This window comes from Acipenser ruthenus, chromosome 5, assembly GCF_902713425.1.
Source record: "Acipenser ruthenus chromosome 5, fAciRut3.2 maternal haplotype, whole genome shotgun sequence".
Taxonomy (NCBI): domain Eukaryota; kingdom Metazoa; phylum Chordata; class Actinopteri; order Acipenseriformes; family Acipenseridae; genus Acipenser; species Acipenser ruthenus.
The window spans coordinates 38,272,168-38,291,396 of record NC_081193.1 but is presented as its reverse complement, the minus strand read 5'-3'; the positions used below and the strand labels follow the sequence as shown (position 1 = coordinate 38,291,396).

General features: G+C 37.2%; 1 protein-coding gene across 1 annotated transcript in view; it reads left to right on the top strand.

Annotated features, from left to right (window-relative positions):
• LOC117402897 (PH-interacting protein-like) overlaps positions 1-19,229 on the top strand; it is a 106,442-nt gene that overhangs the window by 71,663 nt on the left and 15,550 nt on the right. Inside the window, exons 28-33 of the mRNA XM_059024145.1 lie at positions 1,051-1,162; positions 2,603-2,664; positions 16,428-16,583; positions 17,711-17,831; positions 18,105-18,230; positions 18,862-18,937. Coding sequence (XP_058880128.1) covers positions 1,051-1,162; positions 2,603-2,664; positions 16,428-16,583; positions 17,711-17,831; positions 18,105-18,230; positions 18,862-18,937 — 653 coding nt within the window. The remainder of the gene's footprint in view (positions 1-1,050; positions 1,163-2,602; positions 2,665-16,427; positions 16,584-17,710; positions 17,832-18,104; positions 18,231-18,861; positions 18,938-19,229) is intronic.

Sequence of the window (19,229 nt, the reverse complement as noted above, 5' to 3'; positions counted from 1 at the left end):
AATGGTAATCCACTTAAAACCGTGTAATAATTAGCACTGTATTTTGTAAATCGAGCAGTTGACAGCCTGAGAGATGTGCACATCCAGTTGAACATTATGTATCTGTCTGCATCCTTATGTCGTACTTGTATATATCTAGAGAAACACGTTTTCAGTTGCGATGAAACTTAATTTTATCACAACTGAATAAGTCTCGGTTAAACTTTTCACAAGTGCATATAGTGTAAGCCATTGCGATTTTGACTTTTTCATTATACTTATTGACCCAGTTTTGTATTCAAAGATGTGGTTGTATGTCACCAGTGATGTCAAACCATTTGACTCTGGTGATCTCCCTCATTAACACAGGAATGTCAGTAATGTACCACTGCAAGAACAGTAAGAACAAGAGACTTACCACAAAAATTCCTAAAACTGATAGACCGTATAAAGGGAACTGGAAACAATTTTATTTGCAATGTAATAAGCTGGCCAAACTTTACTGTAGAACAGGGAACTTAATAGCATAATGCATGATTAATGTCAAATGGTATTTGGAAGGGATATTGGAGAGCTAAAGTCTATGCCACAGCTTCCAGGGAAATTTAGTTAGTCAATGGAGTTAAGTGGTGAGTCAAAGAGGCACGACACAGCAAGTTATCCTTGGATATGAACATTTGTGACCTGTGTATTAAAAAGCCATTTGAGATCAAGCCCAAGACCAAGATACATAAATCAGATATTGTTGTAAACCTCAATATGCAGTCATTGTTGTGTGACAGCTTTGGACATGGATTGAAATATGTGGCTTTGGGTTGTATAACAATGTAAGATTGTACTTGGGTGAGAAGCCAACAGGTCTTTGGTTTGTGCCGTCCTGCCCCCTTTATTAAATGATCAGAATTCTGAAAATATTCACCATTTACCATGCTCCTACAAATCATGTCACGTGAAACCCTACCTCATTTGGATTCTCATGGGTTCCACATGGCTACAATAAAAAAAAAACTTTTGATTTATGTAAACTGGGTTTTGTTTATGACGCTAACAGTGTTTTTCATCAACATGTAGGTGATCGCTTTCGTTCTGTGATTGATGATGCCTGGTGGTTTGGAACCATTGAAAGCCGGGAGCCATTTCAAGCTCAGTATCCTGATAGCTCATTCCAGTGTTACAATGTCTGGTGAGGAACAGTACGTTTATTCATTTCAATACAGTGTGTTTTAGGTGAAGACAGCACATTTCTTTGTAGTAAGAATAATTTCTAATGTGTTTGTTTGTTTTTTATTTATTTATTTATTTATTTATTTATTTATTTATTTCAGTAGTAGCAAATTATCATCCAATTCTGATACTGCAGTTGTCTTTGGTTGCTCCATGCTGGCACTGACTCTCAAATTTGCATTCAATTATGATAGATGGTTTGTTTGTAACAATCTGGATAATAACGTTTCTCTAATCTAGTATGCCCCTTCACATACTTGGAGTTGATTTTATAATGATCTAGATGTAATTGGTAACAGAAAATAAGTCTGTTTTATGGAAAAATAAAATGGTTTAGTAGAGCAGCCTTTTAATCAATAAATGTGTTATCTGTTGATAGTTTGACTTAATGAATACACCAGCTATTTAGATGTCGTTATATTTAAGGCCATTATTGCTATAATCAAAAATATTAGAAGGAATGCAGTACGGAGAAATGTCTGTAGCCGAGTCTTTTTTGTTAATTAGGCAACATTTGTTGGTGTATGCCTTTCTAGTATTTCATATTGGACATGTTGTGAAAGTCATTTTTTTCAAAATGTGGGTATTGAATGTCTTTGCTCTTTAATGTCAATATAATGCCTTAACTAGCAATATATTGACATGTATTATGAGATTTCTATTCTAGCGATATAGTAGAAAAGCCCATACAGATCTACATATGCCACACAAGTTTACAGTTATCTGTAAAGCTAGGGGATAGATTGAGGTATCTATGTAGGTGCCTTTTTCTCTGTCTGAACCTTTTGTATGTGTAATAGGAGTGTGGGAATCCACTGCGAGAGATAGGAGAGGCAGGGGTAGTGTATTTGAAATGCTGCACTGCTACCCAGGTTTATTTACAGTCATTTAGAGTCAAGTTAAGTTAGTCCTTTTGTAATCTTCACTGCTAATATATGCATGCAGCTATGGCCAAAATTTTTTATATTATCTAGAATTTTAGGATTGAGACATAACTGAAACAAAAAAACAACTATATGAACATAATTTTTTCAATTTGTAAAATTAGTTAATTCTATAGGGTGATGCAAAACTTTTGGCCATAGGTGTATGTTGGAAGAAGATCAATTCCTTCTAGCTTAGGAGACACTCTAGATGGACACTGTTACTACCTACATAATACTGATTGTACAAAAAATGTTAATGTAATGTCAGCGATTTTTTTTCTTTTTTTTTTCATTTTTTTTCATTTTAGTTTTGGTGTTAGTATCATATTATTTCACATGTGTATTTGTGTTTGTTGAATTTAATCTGCTTTTTATTCCTGTTTTATATAACTTTTTTATATATATAATATATGCAATTGTTTACATTTTGAAGGGGAACCATTAAACATTTGTAATATTTTTCAACCTTTTAGCTGGGATAATGGTGATACAGAAAAGATGAGTCCATGGGATATGGAAATCATTCCCAATGATGGTATGTAGCTCATTAGACTCCAGTCGAAAAATTGTATATTTGATGAAATGTCTGATTTTTATATGTACAGTCAGCACTCGCATATCCGACCCTATAAAATTGACTTTAGTGACGGCTACACGAGTGTGACACATATCTGATTATTTCATTTTGGACTGTTTCAACCCTTGTCCGTTTTTTCAGGGAACACAAAAACGATACAATGTCAAAAATACAAAATTGCAGAATATAGTGCTCGATAAGGCCCTAATGTCACAGTTCACTTGCAAATGAAAATGCATAAAAGCAACTAAAGATCACAGATTTAAAAAAAAAAAATCCATCACAGTATCTAAAACTGTTTAATGATTAACTGTTTTAGATAACCGTAGCTTGTCTCGTTCGCTTTGTTTTTGCTGCATTTTCGTCATGCGAAATTGGAGGAAGCGCTGTGTAACTGCACAATAAAAACAGACTGATTTGGCATTGGCGAAAAACTAACAAAACAAAAAAGCGGACTGTGACGGATAAACAAGTACATTGTAACATAGAAGAGATGGGCTTTATCAGAAAACTGGTGACGGAGTCGGAAATGTGAGGGGTAAGTGCGTTAATTTATTACATATATATATATATATATATATATATATATATATATATATATATATATATATATAATGGGGATTGATTTTATTCTTAATACAAGGGCGGAAAAATGCGACTGACATGTATCTGGATAACGAATATCTGAGTGCTGACTGTAGAATAATATATGGGCTGCCGTGAATTACGAGAAAATATTTAATCGACGGTCTCTGTGACATCATAAACCAGAAGAGTGACGCTGGAGTGATTTATGAAATAACACAGAACCCTGAGATTTACATATTTCTCCTCATGCACTGCAGCCCATATGTTATTTTTTTATATTACATGGATTTAAAAAATATGATACCTTTCCAGGTTCATAGGCTACTCACCGGCCTTGTTGCCATGTTCAAAAATATAGATTTTAACAGTAATTGTTCAGCTTGCGTAGTTGACAGCAAATCATATTCTGTTTGCAAGTTCAGTCTGTCTTTATACTGGAAAGCTGGAATATTTCTGATCCAACTTCAAAATGAGATCAGTTATCTCAGTAAGTCTCCCTGTACGCCGCTTATTGGCTTGGGCAGTGTATGAAATTATTTGCCCACGAATGTAGGCTTTCAGGGTCTCCCACGAGTAGAGGAAGAAAGTCCAGGAGTTGTTAATATCTAGGAAGAAAGATATTCGTGAGGAAATAAACTGGACAAAACTCTGATCAGAGAGTAACGGGATTGAAGCGCCAGTTGTTTCGTGGTACGTTTCCGTCAGGAAAAGCAAGTACCAATACTAAGGGGGCTTGGTCAGAAATAACAATGCTGCTATAAGCACAGGAAGAAATAAAGGGGAGTAGTTTGTTATTTAAAAAATCAATACGAGAGAAAGTATGGTGGACAGGGGAAAAGAAAGAGTCTTGAAGTAGGAGAAAGAAAGCACCAAGCATCAGCAATACCATTTTGAACAAGGGAGGAGGAAATAGCTTGATAGTAGGGATGGGACGGTATACAATTTCCACTGTATGATAACCTTAAAAAAAAAAAAAAAACCACGGTAACCCTGATATCACGGTATGCAAGTTATAAAATGAAGCAAATACAAAACAGTTGCATCAAACATGGATTTTATTTTAATTATTATTTTTATTTATTTTCAACATAGAACCCTAACTCCCAAACCAAGAAATTCTTAGTCTTAATTCTCTGTACTGCAGTATATTTTAGAAAATAGAAAAATATGCTCAACTTGTTTAATAATATACTATGGAGCTTATTTTTTGTCCTGTAAAGAAAAACGTTAATCTATTTATCAGAAAAAATATATATATTTTCCTTTGTCTATATACATTTCTGTATTCAACCTAAAACTGAACTGAGGCCAAATAAGCCATTAACCTTAAAGATGTTTTCTTTGTATTAAGTACAATATAAACTTGGTAGCAATTTTAGTCAAGTTTTGACAGGTTTTTTTCAATGTTTTTCTTTGTGAACCATTGAAATTCAGTTCAACTTTATACCCAACTAGTGCATTAACACAAGCACCACCAACAACATTTACAGTCAATATGCCCTTGCTTTTGAATTTTTATTTTAGGTTATGGTGTAAAAACACCAACATATTCAGTTTTTCTGGTTTTAAGTTTAACTGAAATGGTGTTGAAATGTGACCTGCAGAACTAAAAACCCATTCAGATGGCACACTTGTAGCAGGTATGCAGAGGATCTTCTTGGTCAAACTAGCTAACACTGGTAGATCTGCTGCATGAGTATTCCACCACATCAGAGGATCTTTTTCAACAGTGATTTGTGGCAAAGCTAAATAGTGAGAAATCTCACTCCTAGCTCTGGTTTCATTGGAGTCCTCCACTTCAGCACATTTCCTCTTTGTGGTAATGTTCTGCAGTAGCTGACAAAGGCTACCTGGTGCCAAGCCTTCACCTGTGCTACCTTGTGCAGCATTCTCTGTTCCTGTGGGTACTTCTTGCTGGGGCAATTCAACAATAACAGTGACTATTGCCATTTTCAGAGAAGCTGTCCTTGAATCTGGGGTCTAGGAAACAAGCAATATCAATCAGTTTTTTGATGTTGTCTGTTGAGTACCTTGCAATCAGATCATCCTTTATGGTAGCCTTCATGTGCTTGGCCAACTCTCTGTCATTAGTCTCTTCTGTGAGCAGATTGTTTGTCAGGTGATGAAGGATTGGCTTCAGTGCCAATATAGTGACATAGCTTTCAGCTAGAGAATTTGTAAAGGTGTTCAACAGTCCAAGATCTTTACAGACATCTTCAAGGGTGGCAATATCTGTGTCTCTTGGCATTAAGTGCCACACACTTCTATCACATGCCAGGGCAGCACACACAGCCTGTTGTTCAATGAACCACGACACCATGGAATAAGTGGAGCCCCACCTGGTAACTACATCATGGATAAGGGTGTGTTGAGGGACATTTGAGAACAGCCTGCTTTTTGATTAGCTCCCTTCTCCTTTTCCAGCTGCTGTTACAGCCCTGAACAAGTTGCCGACAAGCTCTCACAACAGTTTCTATTCTGTTCATTTTTAATGCCTTTCCAATGGCCAGATTCAGATTGTGGCCAAAGCAATTAAGCCACACTGCATGCAATCCAAGCAGCTCTGCAAAAGCTTTTTCATGTTTGCCCCATTGTCAGTGGTTATGCCAGCAAGGTTGCAGATGTTCAGGTTCCATTCAGAAAGGAGTTCTTGAAAAAAGGCTTAAATATTGTCAACGGTGTGGTCCTGGGGGATTAAAATTGTTTCCAGACAGTATGTTTGTAATTTCCTTTCTGATATGTAATTAACTGTCAGGCTCAAGTAAGGTTCTCCATTGCCTCCATTACTAGTCCATAGATCAGTTGTACAGGAAAACCACTCAATTTCTGAGTGAACTTTCAGCTTCTTTTTGTAGTGCAGTGTACATCTTGGGTATTTCCTTTGCAGAAAAAACGTTTCCTGGAAGGTAGCCTATACTGTGGGTTTAACTTTGACACTAGATTTCTAAACCCTGGCTTCTCAACTATCTGAAAAGGTATCATTTCTTTTGCAATGAAGTAAGCCACAGCAGCCTTTAGATCCTGAGCCTGACTGGAGTTGTCATCTAATTTATTTCCTTTCTCAAAAGCTGCAAGTATGTTTGGCTGCACTGATGTTGATCTACAACCTTGTTTTTTGCAACTAGCTTGGCCCTGACGAAAGAGAGAAACACTGTAAATGAGAGATTCTCAGTCATTCCACATTTAAAACATAACGCAAAATTTTATTTCATATATCACACAACTTTTCACGGAATGCTTTAAACAGACTATTTTACATTTCAATACCATGAAAAACAAAAAAAAGCATAGCAATTTTAAAATGTTTTTTTTAAGACAATCAATTTTAAAACTTTAAAAGAACACTGAAATTGTGCAATATGTTATACTGCCACAGTACAGCAGTATTATTCATATTTATCCTTTGCTCAAAAGAATGCTGTGCTGCAGGCCTTGGCTTTTAAAGTGATGCAGTTTTTCAAACATCAGATTAATTTGTTATACTGTAGATAAATTAAAACAAACAACAAAAAAAAAATAAAGTGCAGTTTATTTGCCGGTAAGAATTCAGGAATGATTGGTCATATTGCTTAAAACACAAACATTAACTATTATTGGTCATTATTTAATAGCAGAGAAGACTGCTGTATTTACAACTTACTTTTGAGATGTCTGCATAAATAGCAGGGTGATGGTCCCTGAGGTGTGTAAAAAGGTTAGATGAGTGTCCAACACGAGCAGAAACCGATGTTGTGCAACGTCTACAAAACGGCACTCCATCTTCAAATAACACACCGTCTTTTTTCTTATATCCAAAATACATCCATGCCTTAGATTTAATACGTTTTGCGGGCAGGAAAAGATCTTCCTCATGAATTTTACAAAGGCTTGAATGGTCATTGCTTCATTTGGAAGCAGACATTGTTAATGACACTGTAATAATGTACAGCACTCTTTGAAACAAAAAGGCGACAATGATGATTAATAGGAAGGTGAGAGAGCAGACAGAGTACGACTAATGCGGCAACAGTGAGCTTCCAAAATAAGGGAGAGAGCTCGCTGAGTGTTAAACTTTTTCTGTAGTCAACTGAGAGGCAACAAAAGGAATCTTTTTATGAATAAGGATAGCAGTGCCCCTTGCCTTGCCATGAAAACCAGAATGAAACAGCTGCCCCACCCATGCCTTACATATGCGGTAACGATTGAATGTGCACAGATGGGTCTCTTGGAGGAACGCAGTGTTCACCTTGAGTTGAAGATGTTCTAGAACCTTAATGCATTTCACTGGATGATTAAGTCCCCTGACATTCCAGCTTCCAAAATTTGCATTATAACCTGCTTTGCAGGCCCTACTACTTGTGTGGCATCATAATAGGAGGAATGTTGGGAAAACATACATCCAGTGACCACTACACAGATCACACCAAAGCAAAAGTAAAACATCCTCCTCCACCATTGATACAGTTTTATGTGACTCAACAACAAAAGAGAAAAAAAAACAAAACATCACCCCTGACATCACCCCCCCGAAGAGTGACATTTTGCCTGCAGAGTTCCTACTGTGTGTACTTGTCAACAACAGTTCTGCAAAAAAAACAAAAAAACATGCAGATTAATAAACTAACAACTCAAAATTACAGTGGACTCAATAGCCCAACTCCTTTCCCACACTAGACAAACCATGAGGAAACTGTAATAAGAATAAAAAAATAATGATAATAATTAGCGGTGGGCACCAGTATCGATATTTTGATATGATATCGATATTGTTTGATAACGGTAATAATTTCCATATCGCGATATCGTTGGATAAAAAAAAAATCACGTAAGACAGCAGATTTTAGCACTATTATTGCCAATACTGCTAAAAATACAAACGCAGCTATATAATCAAGTTTATTTTATGTTAAGATACAACAAATCTTATACATACCAATCATTGTTAGTCTCCTAGGCAAGCACCACACATTAAAGCATTATTTAACCATTTTATTCCACTGATTGGCATTTTTCTTTTTCTAAGAACCTGGTTTAACAAATGTATTTAAAACATTCAATAGCTATAAATCAAGAAAAACAACAAATCCACAACCTGTGTACCCTCTCTCGTGTGCTCTACTCCCCTTTCATCACCCGTTTCCTCTCACCGGCCAATCCTTTACTGGAAATTATGACCTGTTTTCAAAAAGTGTGTGCATCAGCTAATTAAGAAACAAGACCATCCTTTTTTAAAGGGATACACACCTAAAAACAAATTTAACACAAAAAAACATTGGCTTAAATAATTTGGTGTATATATATATATATATATATATATATATATATATATATATATATATATATATATATTTCTTCCATTCAGAATGTGCTCACAAGGTACCACACACTGTTTGCATGCTACATTTGAGATATGTACATGTGTCACTGTGGTTCATTGCATTTTTCCCCTGCGATTTACTTAAACTGTTATTAATGTATTTTTAAAATGTGAACTTTCGATTATAAATGAGATGTATTTAAAACATCAAAACACATCTCAAAATAATGCAACATTCAGCATGACCCAAAAGGCCCAAAACAAATAAAAACCTCAAATAGCTATTATAAATTATAGTGGGCTGTATGGCCTAAACAGCAACTCCACTAACGCTGAACAAGCTATGAGGAAAGAAATTGTTATAATAGATTAATAATAACTAAAACACAAACCAGCTAATATAGACCATTAAATGTTCTATATATTTATATTATTATTATTCTTTATTTCTTAGCAGACGCCCTTATCCATGACGACTTACAGTTGTTACAAGATATCACATTATTTTTACATACAATTACATTATTTTTTACACATATTTTTACATACAATTACACATTTATACAGTTGGGTTTTTACTGGAGCAATCTAGGTAAAGTGCCTTGCTCAAGGGTACAGCAGCAGTGTCCCCCACCTGGGATTGAACCCATGACCCTCCGGTCAAGAGTCCAGAGCCCTAACCACTACTCCACACTGCTGCCTCACTACTTGTGGCAATGTGCCCCGCCCCTGTGTGCATATTATGTGTTGTATGTTGCGTGCGTGTGTTAAATGTTGGTGTATAGATTGGTACACGGGATATAAACGGGTCTGTGTTTCACGTGTATTTAAAAAGTGTAGATTTGTATTTAGGCACGAGGAGAGCACAAATCACTTCACGTGCTGGTTAAATGTAATATGTGAGCACAGGGTTGCACAGAATTAATTCACGTGCTGGGATTCAAGTGAATAATTAATTAGTAATTGAATCCCAGCACAGCAGTATATATAGATGCACATTTCTGTCACTCGGGGGTTTTTAGGTGTTCGGTGAGTGGAGAACGGGAGAGAGAGAAGGAGTAACTAGAAGTGAAAAACGTAAATATTAGTGTTATCTGCTCACCGTGTTTTGTTCGTCTGTCTGTGCAATGTCTAGTCCGTTTTGTTCGTCTGTTTATTTTGGCTACAAGTGCCGTGTCCTGTGTTTTTGTTGTTTCAAACCTTTTATTTTCTGTCTGTTAATTATTAAATGCTGAGCGCGATCACGCGCTCAGCCTCACCAAAACCCCAAATCTCTGTTTGTTTATTTCCTGGCTCTGGTCTGACGCCACCCACTCCAGCCGTCTTTGTGACACTACTCCACACACAATTTAATTGACGTTAAGTGGTGGTAAGACAATGCTAATGGTAAAAGCACACACACATAATAGCGCCATCTGCTGGTAATGCGAAAGATAAACAAAGGTGCTAAACATCATAGCAAGGAGCCTACTTAAATCGCAGTAAATTTACGTATTTTTCACAGGTAGGTTGCGGAATAAAATTAGGATTTCGCTGACCTGTTTAAACATTGAATAAACCTAAGTAGAAAGTATTTCAGAACACTATAAAGCCTAAAAATAGTGGTACTCGCTTCCTTACTAAAACAGAGTGCTGTCATTTGTTAAAGGCGAGCATGCCGCATCCCCCTGCAGTTGACTTGCCAATACATTGAGACTGCACGTTCTGCATCCACTGAATTGGTTGGAAGTTAAGGCAAAGCTTTGCCAAGTTATACAGATGTGGAAATTGATTAGAAACAGCCCCAAAACTCATTTACCCAAGGGCATCTGGTATACTTCAATAAAGGCAATATATGCAGCACATTCGTTGTCATGTTATTATACCCATCCAATAATTTATTTTATTAGTACTGAGTCAAAACAAAGAAAACCTGGCTATTCGGGTCTAAAATTCCAACTGCAAAAAAGTAAGCAACAGGTTGAATCAAGGTGGCTGTGCTAGATCGTTGTAGTACTGATAAATTGCCGACAGGAATACTTTTTGTCTGGGCTGACTTTCCAGTTTGGTTTCTGAAAGCTGTTTACTTTATGTTCTGTTCAGCAGCCTCTGTAGTAGCCTTTTGTTTAATGTGTGATCGATCGTATTTTCTCCAAAGACACATTACAAGATGTGCAAAACAATTACCTCCATCTGCATGTACAGTTTCTTTGGGAAATAACATGACACGATCAATCACCGAAATATACTTTAGCTTTTTTTGCTTTGTCGTCCATTTCTACTATTTTACCTTCAATGCTGAAAACTAGATTTTAGCAACCTAAATCAAAACAATGCAGCACTGACTTTGTCCCACCTCCTACTGCACAGTACAGGTCACAGAAAAGCAGTACAGACGCACTCACTGATAGGCTGATTAAAACTTTGTTTTCATTTGAATAGTAAACAAGAACGTTAACCGCTTTGGAGAATTTTTTTTGTAAATGTTATTTGTGGCTGTTTTTTGTTTGTTTTTTGCTTAAGTGCAATGCACACGGGACGGCGAAGGAATCAAAAAGGGCTAGCTACAGAAGGAAGACACGTAGTTTGTGTCGCTTGCGTTGTGCAGTAGTTCATTTAAATGAGGTTTCTTTTTTTTCCTCTCCGTACGCATTGGCCCCTAAAAGAGGTGAATTTCGCGGTGACCCCTCAATTTCATGATTTCCGCGAAAGCGCGATTTAGGTAGACCCCTAATTATAGCCAACCAATAAGCATGTCAACTTTGAAGTATACACACGCACTATATATATATATATATATATATATATATATATATATATATATATATATATATATATATATATATATATATATATATATATGGAAACATACAAACATATGTCGATGGGTGTGTTAAGAAAAACGGGGAGAAAGAGAGAGAAAACAAACAAATTAAAACAACCAAAAAAAAAAAACACCATGATATGACACGTATGGCTAGCTCATCATAGCAACACGGTAAAACATAAACTCTCAACAAACAGAGACAGGCTCTATCCTATGCTGTATTATGAATAATAACAGGAGATCAGCACATGAAACAGTAAGCAACACAATACAATAACTCAGAGGCTGTGTTCAGCAGGGAGGTAGTCATTGCTGACCATAGAGTCAAAGGGTTCTGCTGTCCACTGCAAAAAACATAGTCACATACCCTCAGCACAGTCGATGATGGCCCGTTCAACTGCTTGTACTGGCATCCAAGGAGGGGAGAACGTGCTCTTTGTAAAACGTGGCAGTGTCTTGCGGCGATTCAAACATTCGGCTAGTTCCGTTGAATGTAACCCGAAGATGGGCAGGGTGCAACGGGCCATACTTAATTCCGGCAGCACGCAACTGGGATTTAACTTTGTTAAAGGCAGCCCGACGTCGTGGCAGCTCAGCACTAAGATCGGGGAACACAAAAACTCAGGACCTCTGGAAATTAAACCGGCCCTCGCTCGCGTGAAAGACGTAGGATCTGCTTCTTGGTTTGATAATGGTGCAGCCGTATGATCTGCCGCGGCTTCGGGGCCAAGGAACGATGCACAAGATCAATCACCGGTGGATTATCCAAGCTCACCACCCAAGTACCTCAGTAAAAAAAAAAGAAACCATGAATGTAGTTGGCCTTGATCCTTCAGCTCCGGTATTACCCTGACGTTCTGTCTGCGTGAGCAGTTTTCAAGATCATCGAGTTTCAGCTTTATTTTAGTATTTTCAATGGCCAGAGAAGAACATAATGACTCAACAGACACAAGCCGATCCTCGACATCTGTTAAGGAATGCACCACTTTTGTCGCTGAGTTGAAATAAACCAGTTGTCACGTCAGTTTCAGTTTCTGGCGTCGCTTGTCACTTTCAGTACAACTCCAGTTGCTGTTTAGATAGAGAGCAGACGCAATAAAAGCAAAAGTTGCATCGGGAACATTAAACTATGAAGTATTGGGGAGATATAAAGTAGGCTACTATTCAAGATAACAATTAAGAGAGTATGAAAAATGATGTTTCCCCAAAAATGAAGTGAGTGGACTGTGTCCATCTCGTCCACCTCCCAGTCTAACACTGACTATTGGCAAAATTACATAATTTCTCAATGTTACTTTTACATTTTCTATGTGTGAGATTGTGCTTCCTTGTGAATTTGCAACAGCCGGTAAGTGTCTAAGCTCCAAAAAAGAAAAGGCAGCCCAGGGCCGGCCTAGGTTTAGGCCTGCAATCCGGGATCAGGACCGACCTTTACATATATATGAATGCAAAGCAGACTTAGTCGCCTTTTTGTATCACATTACCAGTTTGATTATGTAGCTCAGTAGCAGGGATCCTAGGAATCCGTTTGCTGCAGAATAACAAAGAAAAAGGTGGATTTTCTATGGTAACACGGGAAAAGCATGGATTTTCTATGATGTCGGAGATTTTTTTGTTTTACATTCCCAGCGCATCAGCATGACAACCGTCTGGATTGAGCTAAGTAGGGTTCATCTCTGGGGTCTTCAAGTGGGCACCTTCCATCCTCTGTGTTTCGTCGACTAGCCCACGACACCTCAAGAGGGCTTGACGGTAATTCTGGCGTCCCAGCATCACCTCTATCCGTCTCCCACTCAAATCAACCCAGCTTACTTACCCGTACATCATTCTTTCTATTGTGCTTGAGATCCCCAACCAGAATCTTTCCGTCTCAACCACAGCCAGTTGCTGCTCCTCTCTGCTGCTTCAGATAAGTTCTTCACTGTGCGACGCAACTCTTGGCCACTGAATCCGACGTCTCTAAGAAATCGGGTTGTAAAGTGTGCCACAAATCATCGACAACCCACCTCCACTGGGTAAACCCGGACACTCCATCCTCGCTGTTCCGCTTCAGCGGCTAGTTGAGCGTACCGAAGTTTCTTCCTTTCATACGCCTCATACACAGCATCCTCCCATGGCACTGTTAACTACCAGGTGAACAAGACGTGCTGATCCAGACCACAAGACAATATCAGGTCAAAGGTTAGTGGTGGCAATCTCAGGTGGAAAAATAAGCCGTTGACCAACATCTGCCAGCATTTTCCAGTCTCTAGCAGCTTCCAGTTGTCCTGGGCGAGGCTTCGTTTTACACCTTTTCTTGGTGGTTGCTCTCCTGGACGGTCGAATATTGTCTTTTGTGTGTAATGTTTTGATGGAACTGGTGGCAACTTATTGGTCATATTACGCTTGTCTTCCAACGCTAAGGCCAAACATCGCAGCACCTGGTCATGGCGCCAATTAAACTGTCCTTGGCTAAGGCCACCTTACATCCTGTCAAAATGTGCCTTAATGCTGCAGGTGATGAACACAAAGGACATGAGGGATCCTCTCCTACCCAGAGGTTTAGGTTCTGTGGTGATGGATGAACGTCATATGTTGACCTGATGAGGAAACTGATCCTTCTCTGTTCCATTGTCCATGGGTCTTGCCAGCCGATCTTGCGTTGTTCCACACTCTTCCATCTCATCCATTCTCCCTGCTTGGCCTGGGAAACCGCCTTTACGCACCTCATCCTCTCCTCCTGCTTCTGCACCTCGTTGACTACCAGCTTCCTCCGTTGAGCTGGGGTTGCCTTGTAGGAGGAGCTGAACTGAGACCAAGAACCCCTCTTCCATGCTGAACTTGCCCCATGATATCACCGATTCGAAAGACAGCCTTTACATCTTCCACGCTTTTCTTTGCCACCCACTTTTCTTCCAGTTTTCAACACAGGTGCTACCTCGCTTACGCATTTGTCGCGTGACTCTACTAATGTAATTTCCAGTCGGACCTTGTAAATATAATTAATGTTAAATAATAGTTTATTTTTGTATAAAATGATTCCAGGTGTAACCGATTATTGAATCATTAATTATTATTTAATGCCGTATCTTTCCTTAGGAGGGAGCAGTAGTATTAGGTGGTCAGTTGTGAGCTTGTCGTGTAAATGTCAGTAATTGTATGTACAATCTGTTAGTCATTTGCAATCTGAGTGAAGTATCCATTACAAAAAGAAATATTTATACCTGTCAACACTACCAAATTGCTGTTTCCTGCGTTCTACATACCTCGGTGTTCTTCAGAGAATAACAGTAAGTCAAAATAGTCAATAATATATATGCTTTTTTTATTATATACCATAAAATTGCTACTGTGCTGCATTGAAAAAAAAATAATAAGAAACATCTGCTACAAATCACGGATTACTGTATATCCCGGTAGCTCTTCCATTGTGAGTGCAGACTATCGTTGCATTTAAAAAAAAATAATAATAATAATAATAATTGTAAATGCTCAAAGGCGCCTTAAACTGCAAATGTGAATGGGGTTGCGGACCGAAATGCAATAGTGTGAATGGGGTCTAAATGTGACTAGTCATATTAAAGACTTCATCATTGTGTTCATTTAGTCATTTTAACCAGTTATTGTATTTTCATTGGATGACTTGAAAAGTAATTTACAAAAAACAAAAAACAAAGGGTATTTCAATCTGTAATTTTCCTTAGTCAATTTTTCAGTGCCCACAAAAACCTGCTGGAGTATAAATAACAACAAAATTGCAGTGTATTACACTAGTGCTCTGAAACAGTGTCTTGTAGTTTATATATAGAGGCTGCTGCTGATGGGTGTCACAGAAACGATAATGTATTGTTGTACAATTTACCTTAATTTTTTGGTTAACTGTATCTCTTGTATTCATCAAAGATTTAATTAGTGTAGACAGTAAACCATTTCCTTTTAAAATCGCCATATCAAACTTCAAAAAATTGCATAGGTAGTTAATATATTGCCAGAATACAATTTTAGAAGTGTACAATGTTTATTTTTTGTAAATGGATGTGTAGAATGCTGATGTTTTCACACACACACTAATGGTTAAAAGCTTCTCTTCCTGAAAAGCCCTGTTATTTATTAAATAGCTGGCCTGCTTTACCCATATGTGAATAGCTATTGCATTGCATATTTGTTGGGTCACATCACCACACAAGACATACCAGTGTGGATATTTATAACAAAATGAATAGACAATGCAGTCATGCTTTAAAAATCTCTCAATTCCTCTTTGCAGTTATGAAGGACATCAGCTGTAACAGTTAAATTCTAATTAAATACAAAGGTTGAAAAACAATGGACTGTATGTCAGGCAGTTGTACTTGATATGAGTCCCTCTTGCGTTTTCTCATTGGCTAAGAAGTCTGGCAAAAATGAGTCAATAGAACAGCAACTGATTACGCAGAGGATGCGCCGCAAATGTTTGAGTACTGTAGGTATTTATACAGTATAGAAGAGTGAGGATGGCCAGATATCACACACTTTGGTAAATTGCTGTATTATAAGTAGTGCAGCAGTGTGGCGTAGTGGTTAGGGCTCTGGACTCTTGACCAGAGGGTCGTGGGTTCAATCCCAGGAGGGGGGACACTGCTGCTGTACCCTTGAGCAAGGTACTTTACCTAGATTGCTCCAGTAAAAACCCAACTGTATAAATGGGTAATTGTATGTAAAAATAATGTGATATCTTGTAACAATTGTAAGTCGCCCTGGATAAGGGCGTCTGCTAAGAAATAAATAATAATAATAATAAAATTTTCAATAGTTTTTTAAAACAATGTTATAGTTTCTATGCAGTAGATTAAATTGATTAATATGTACAAAATAAAACAATCTTTGTAGCTGCTCATTTCTAATTTCATGCTGACATATTTAATTTCAAAGTCTGTATTTAGCTATGTTTTTTGCCCAACTGTGTTTAATTAGTTAGCAGTAGTGTCTTGTATGATCAAGCCCTGAGCATACTGGCGTTTCTGTTTGTGCACTTGTGTTTATTTCCAGTGTGTTTTTTGTGTGCTTTTCCAGCGGTTTTTCCAGATGAGCTGGGGCTAAGCGTCCCCCTTACAGAGGAGGAGCATCAGCAGCTGGTTTACATGCCTTTAGAAGGAGAATGGGGCCCCCGAACCAGGGACGAGGAGTGCGAGAGAATCATTGCTGGAATCAACCAGCTAATTACGCTAGGTACGCTAAATATTGGTAGGCGAGCGATATTTTGCAGCCAAGACGTTTTCCCACAGCGGCAACTAACTAATCAGATGGGTGGTTTGGGATTGCATGATATGTCATACCTGGATGAAAGCTTCAGAATATCCATCAACATGATTTGTGTGATTAATATCATATATACTACTTCATCATACACATAAGTAACAAGAAGACATTAATCCCAAATTACATTCAAAACATTTTGGCCTGGTTTTATTCAGTGCCTGTTAGGGGTAATACAGTTATTGATATTTAATTCTGTAAGAACAGAAAGTTAAGTGGGGAAAAATGAAGCTTTCAGAAACATTTGCATTTTTTTAAGCATAATGAATGGTTGCTCTACTAAATTAACACATTTTTCATATCTGTTAATTTAAAATGTAACTCAATCTCAAACACAGAGTCAAGCAATACATGTACTTTCCAATTTTGTAACCTTTAAATAAGCTTACTATTCATGAATGACAAGGTAGCGTTGAGATGATGGGAAACTATTACTATTGCACATTACAATTCCTCCCGTTTCTTTCCTGGTCCGTAAATAACAATGTGTTTTTAAATAAATGAACTGCATATACTGGACATGCTGCTAAATGGCATATTATTTATTTTGAAATTCTTCCTCTTCTGTCTCATCACTGGAACTCCAGTCCATAATTTGTGGTCAGTTTGGCTGTATTTGTAGGGGCATGATTTATTATAGAAACCGCTGATGCATACGCTGTTGTATGTCCACCAATTTTGCGGTATCGCCCCTCACCGCTCCCCGTTAGTGGTGTGGCACCAGACTTTACGCAGACTCATGTTGTCACTGTCTATTTGTCTTTTCATCAGTGGAAGTGTTTTTTTTTTTTTTTTTTGTACTTTTTGAGGAATTAACCCAAAATATTGTAGATTCTATTCCGATGTGCTCCAATATAAATAGTTCACGTCTAACAATACCGTAAAACCTGAAGAATGTATGTTCAGAATAAATTGTAACTAACAATTTAGTATCATTTAGTATAAGTGTTTTTTTTTTTTTTTTAAACAGTACTTGATTAATTGTACAGTTTTTAAATATAAATCCAACTGAATTTACATCTGCCATTCATTCATTCTAGACATTGCTGCACCATTTGTAGCACCAGTGGATCTTCAGGCATATCCTACCTATTGCACTGTAGTGGCATATCTCACTGACCTAGGCACAATTAAAGAGAGGCTAGAGAACAGGTTTTACAGGTAAGCTGAATTCATTCTTTCATGACCGGGTGTTGTGTTAGCTTTCATGTACCAAATGTTACTGTAGTGTCATGAACAACTTTAAGCACCCATTTATAAGGTATTCAGTTCAACAAAAAAATAAAGCAGAGAATAAAATTAGACAATGTTTTGACGAAAGCTCACCGTTCTATGTTTTGTGTTAATACAGGTTTTGAAAGACTTGTTTTGCTTATCTATGAAACTGTTATAATTCTGTTCTTTTTTTTTTTTTTTTCCCCCCGTGGGAAACAGGCGCTTGTCTTCACTGATGTGGGAAGTTCGATACATAGAGCACAACGCGCAAACCTTTAACGAACCTGGAACTCCTATCGTAAAAACTGCGAAATTTGTTTCTGACCTAATGCTGCAGTTCATAAAGTATGTTTTCAATACAAGTATACAGTATAGTGTGTGTGTGTGTGTGTGTATATATATATATATATATATATATATATATATATATATATATATATATGTATATATATATATATATATATATATGTATATATATATATATATATGCATATATATATATATGTGTATATATATATATGTATATATATATATATATATATATATATATGTATGTGTGTGTGTTTCTTTTATATAATTGTCAGATATTGTTCATCTCACTGATCTCAACTTAAGAATCTTAAGAATAAGTCTAAAAGTAAATGTTTTATTTTTTATTCAGGGATGTGTTGGTGGTATATTTTAAATTGATGTCTAAAGTCACCATTCCTCCAATGTAAAAAGTTTGAGTAGATGTAATCCTAGCTCATTTTTCACCTCTTTTGTTTTTGATGTTCATTAAAGATTAAACAAAGGAACAGTGTTAAAACACCAACTAGATGCTGCGTTAATCCATGATCTACTGTGGCCATCTTAAATCTTGTTTGTTACACTAAGAACCAAAGTAAAATGTCTTACAAGTCAAAATTCTTCTTTTAGTCTGAAAAAGATACTTCATTACCCCTGCACTTACCACTGGTATTCTCTTTTGCACTAGAGACCACAGCTGCACGGATATAATTCCACTCTACAGTAGCATGAAGAAGAAAACATTCTCAGACTCGGAAGAGGAGGTGATTTGAGTGTTTTCTAAAGAACCACAAATCAAATGGTTTCATGTTTTTTTTAAAGAAATGCTGTTGGAAATGTTTATTAAGTCTGTTAAAGTATATTTTATTGATCTAGACCAGGGGTACTAAATAGGCGGACTCCGGTCCGAATCCGGACCGCAAGTCATGTAGAACAATCTGTTTTTACTTGCAGTCACATTGGAAATGCTTTGAATTTTTCAGACATGGTTCTTATGAGAGTGCCATACGCGAGGGTACAGTAGGTGTTGATGTGACAAAGTAGAAGATACTCGGT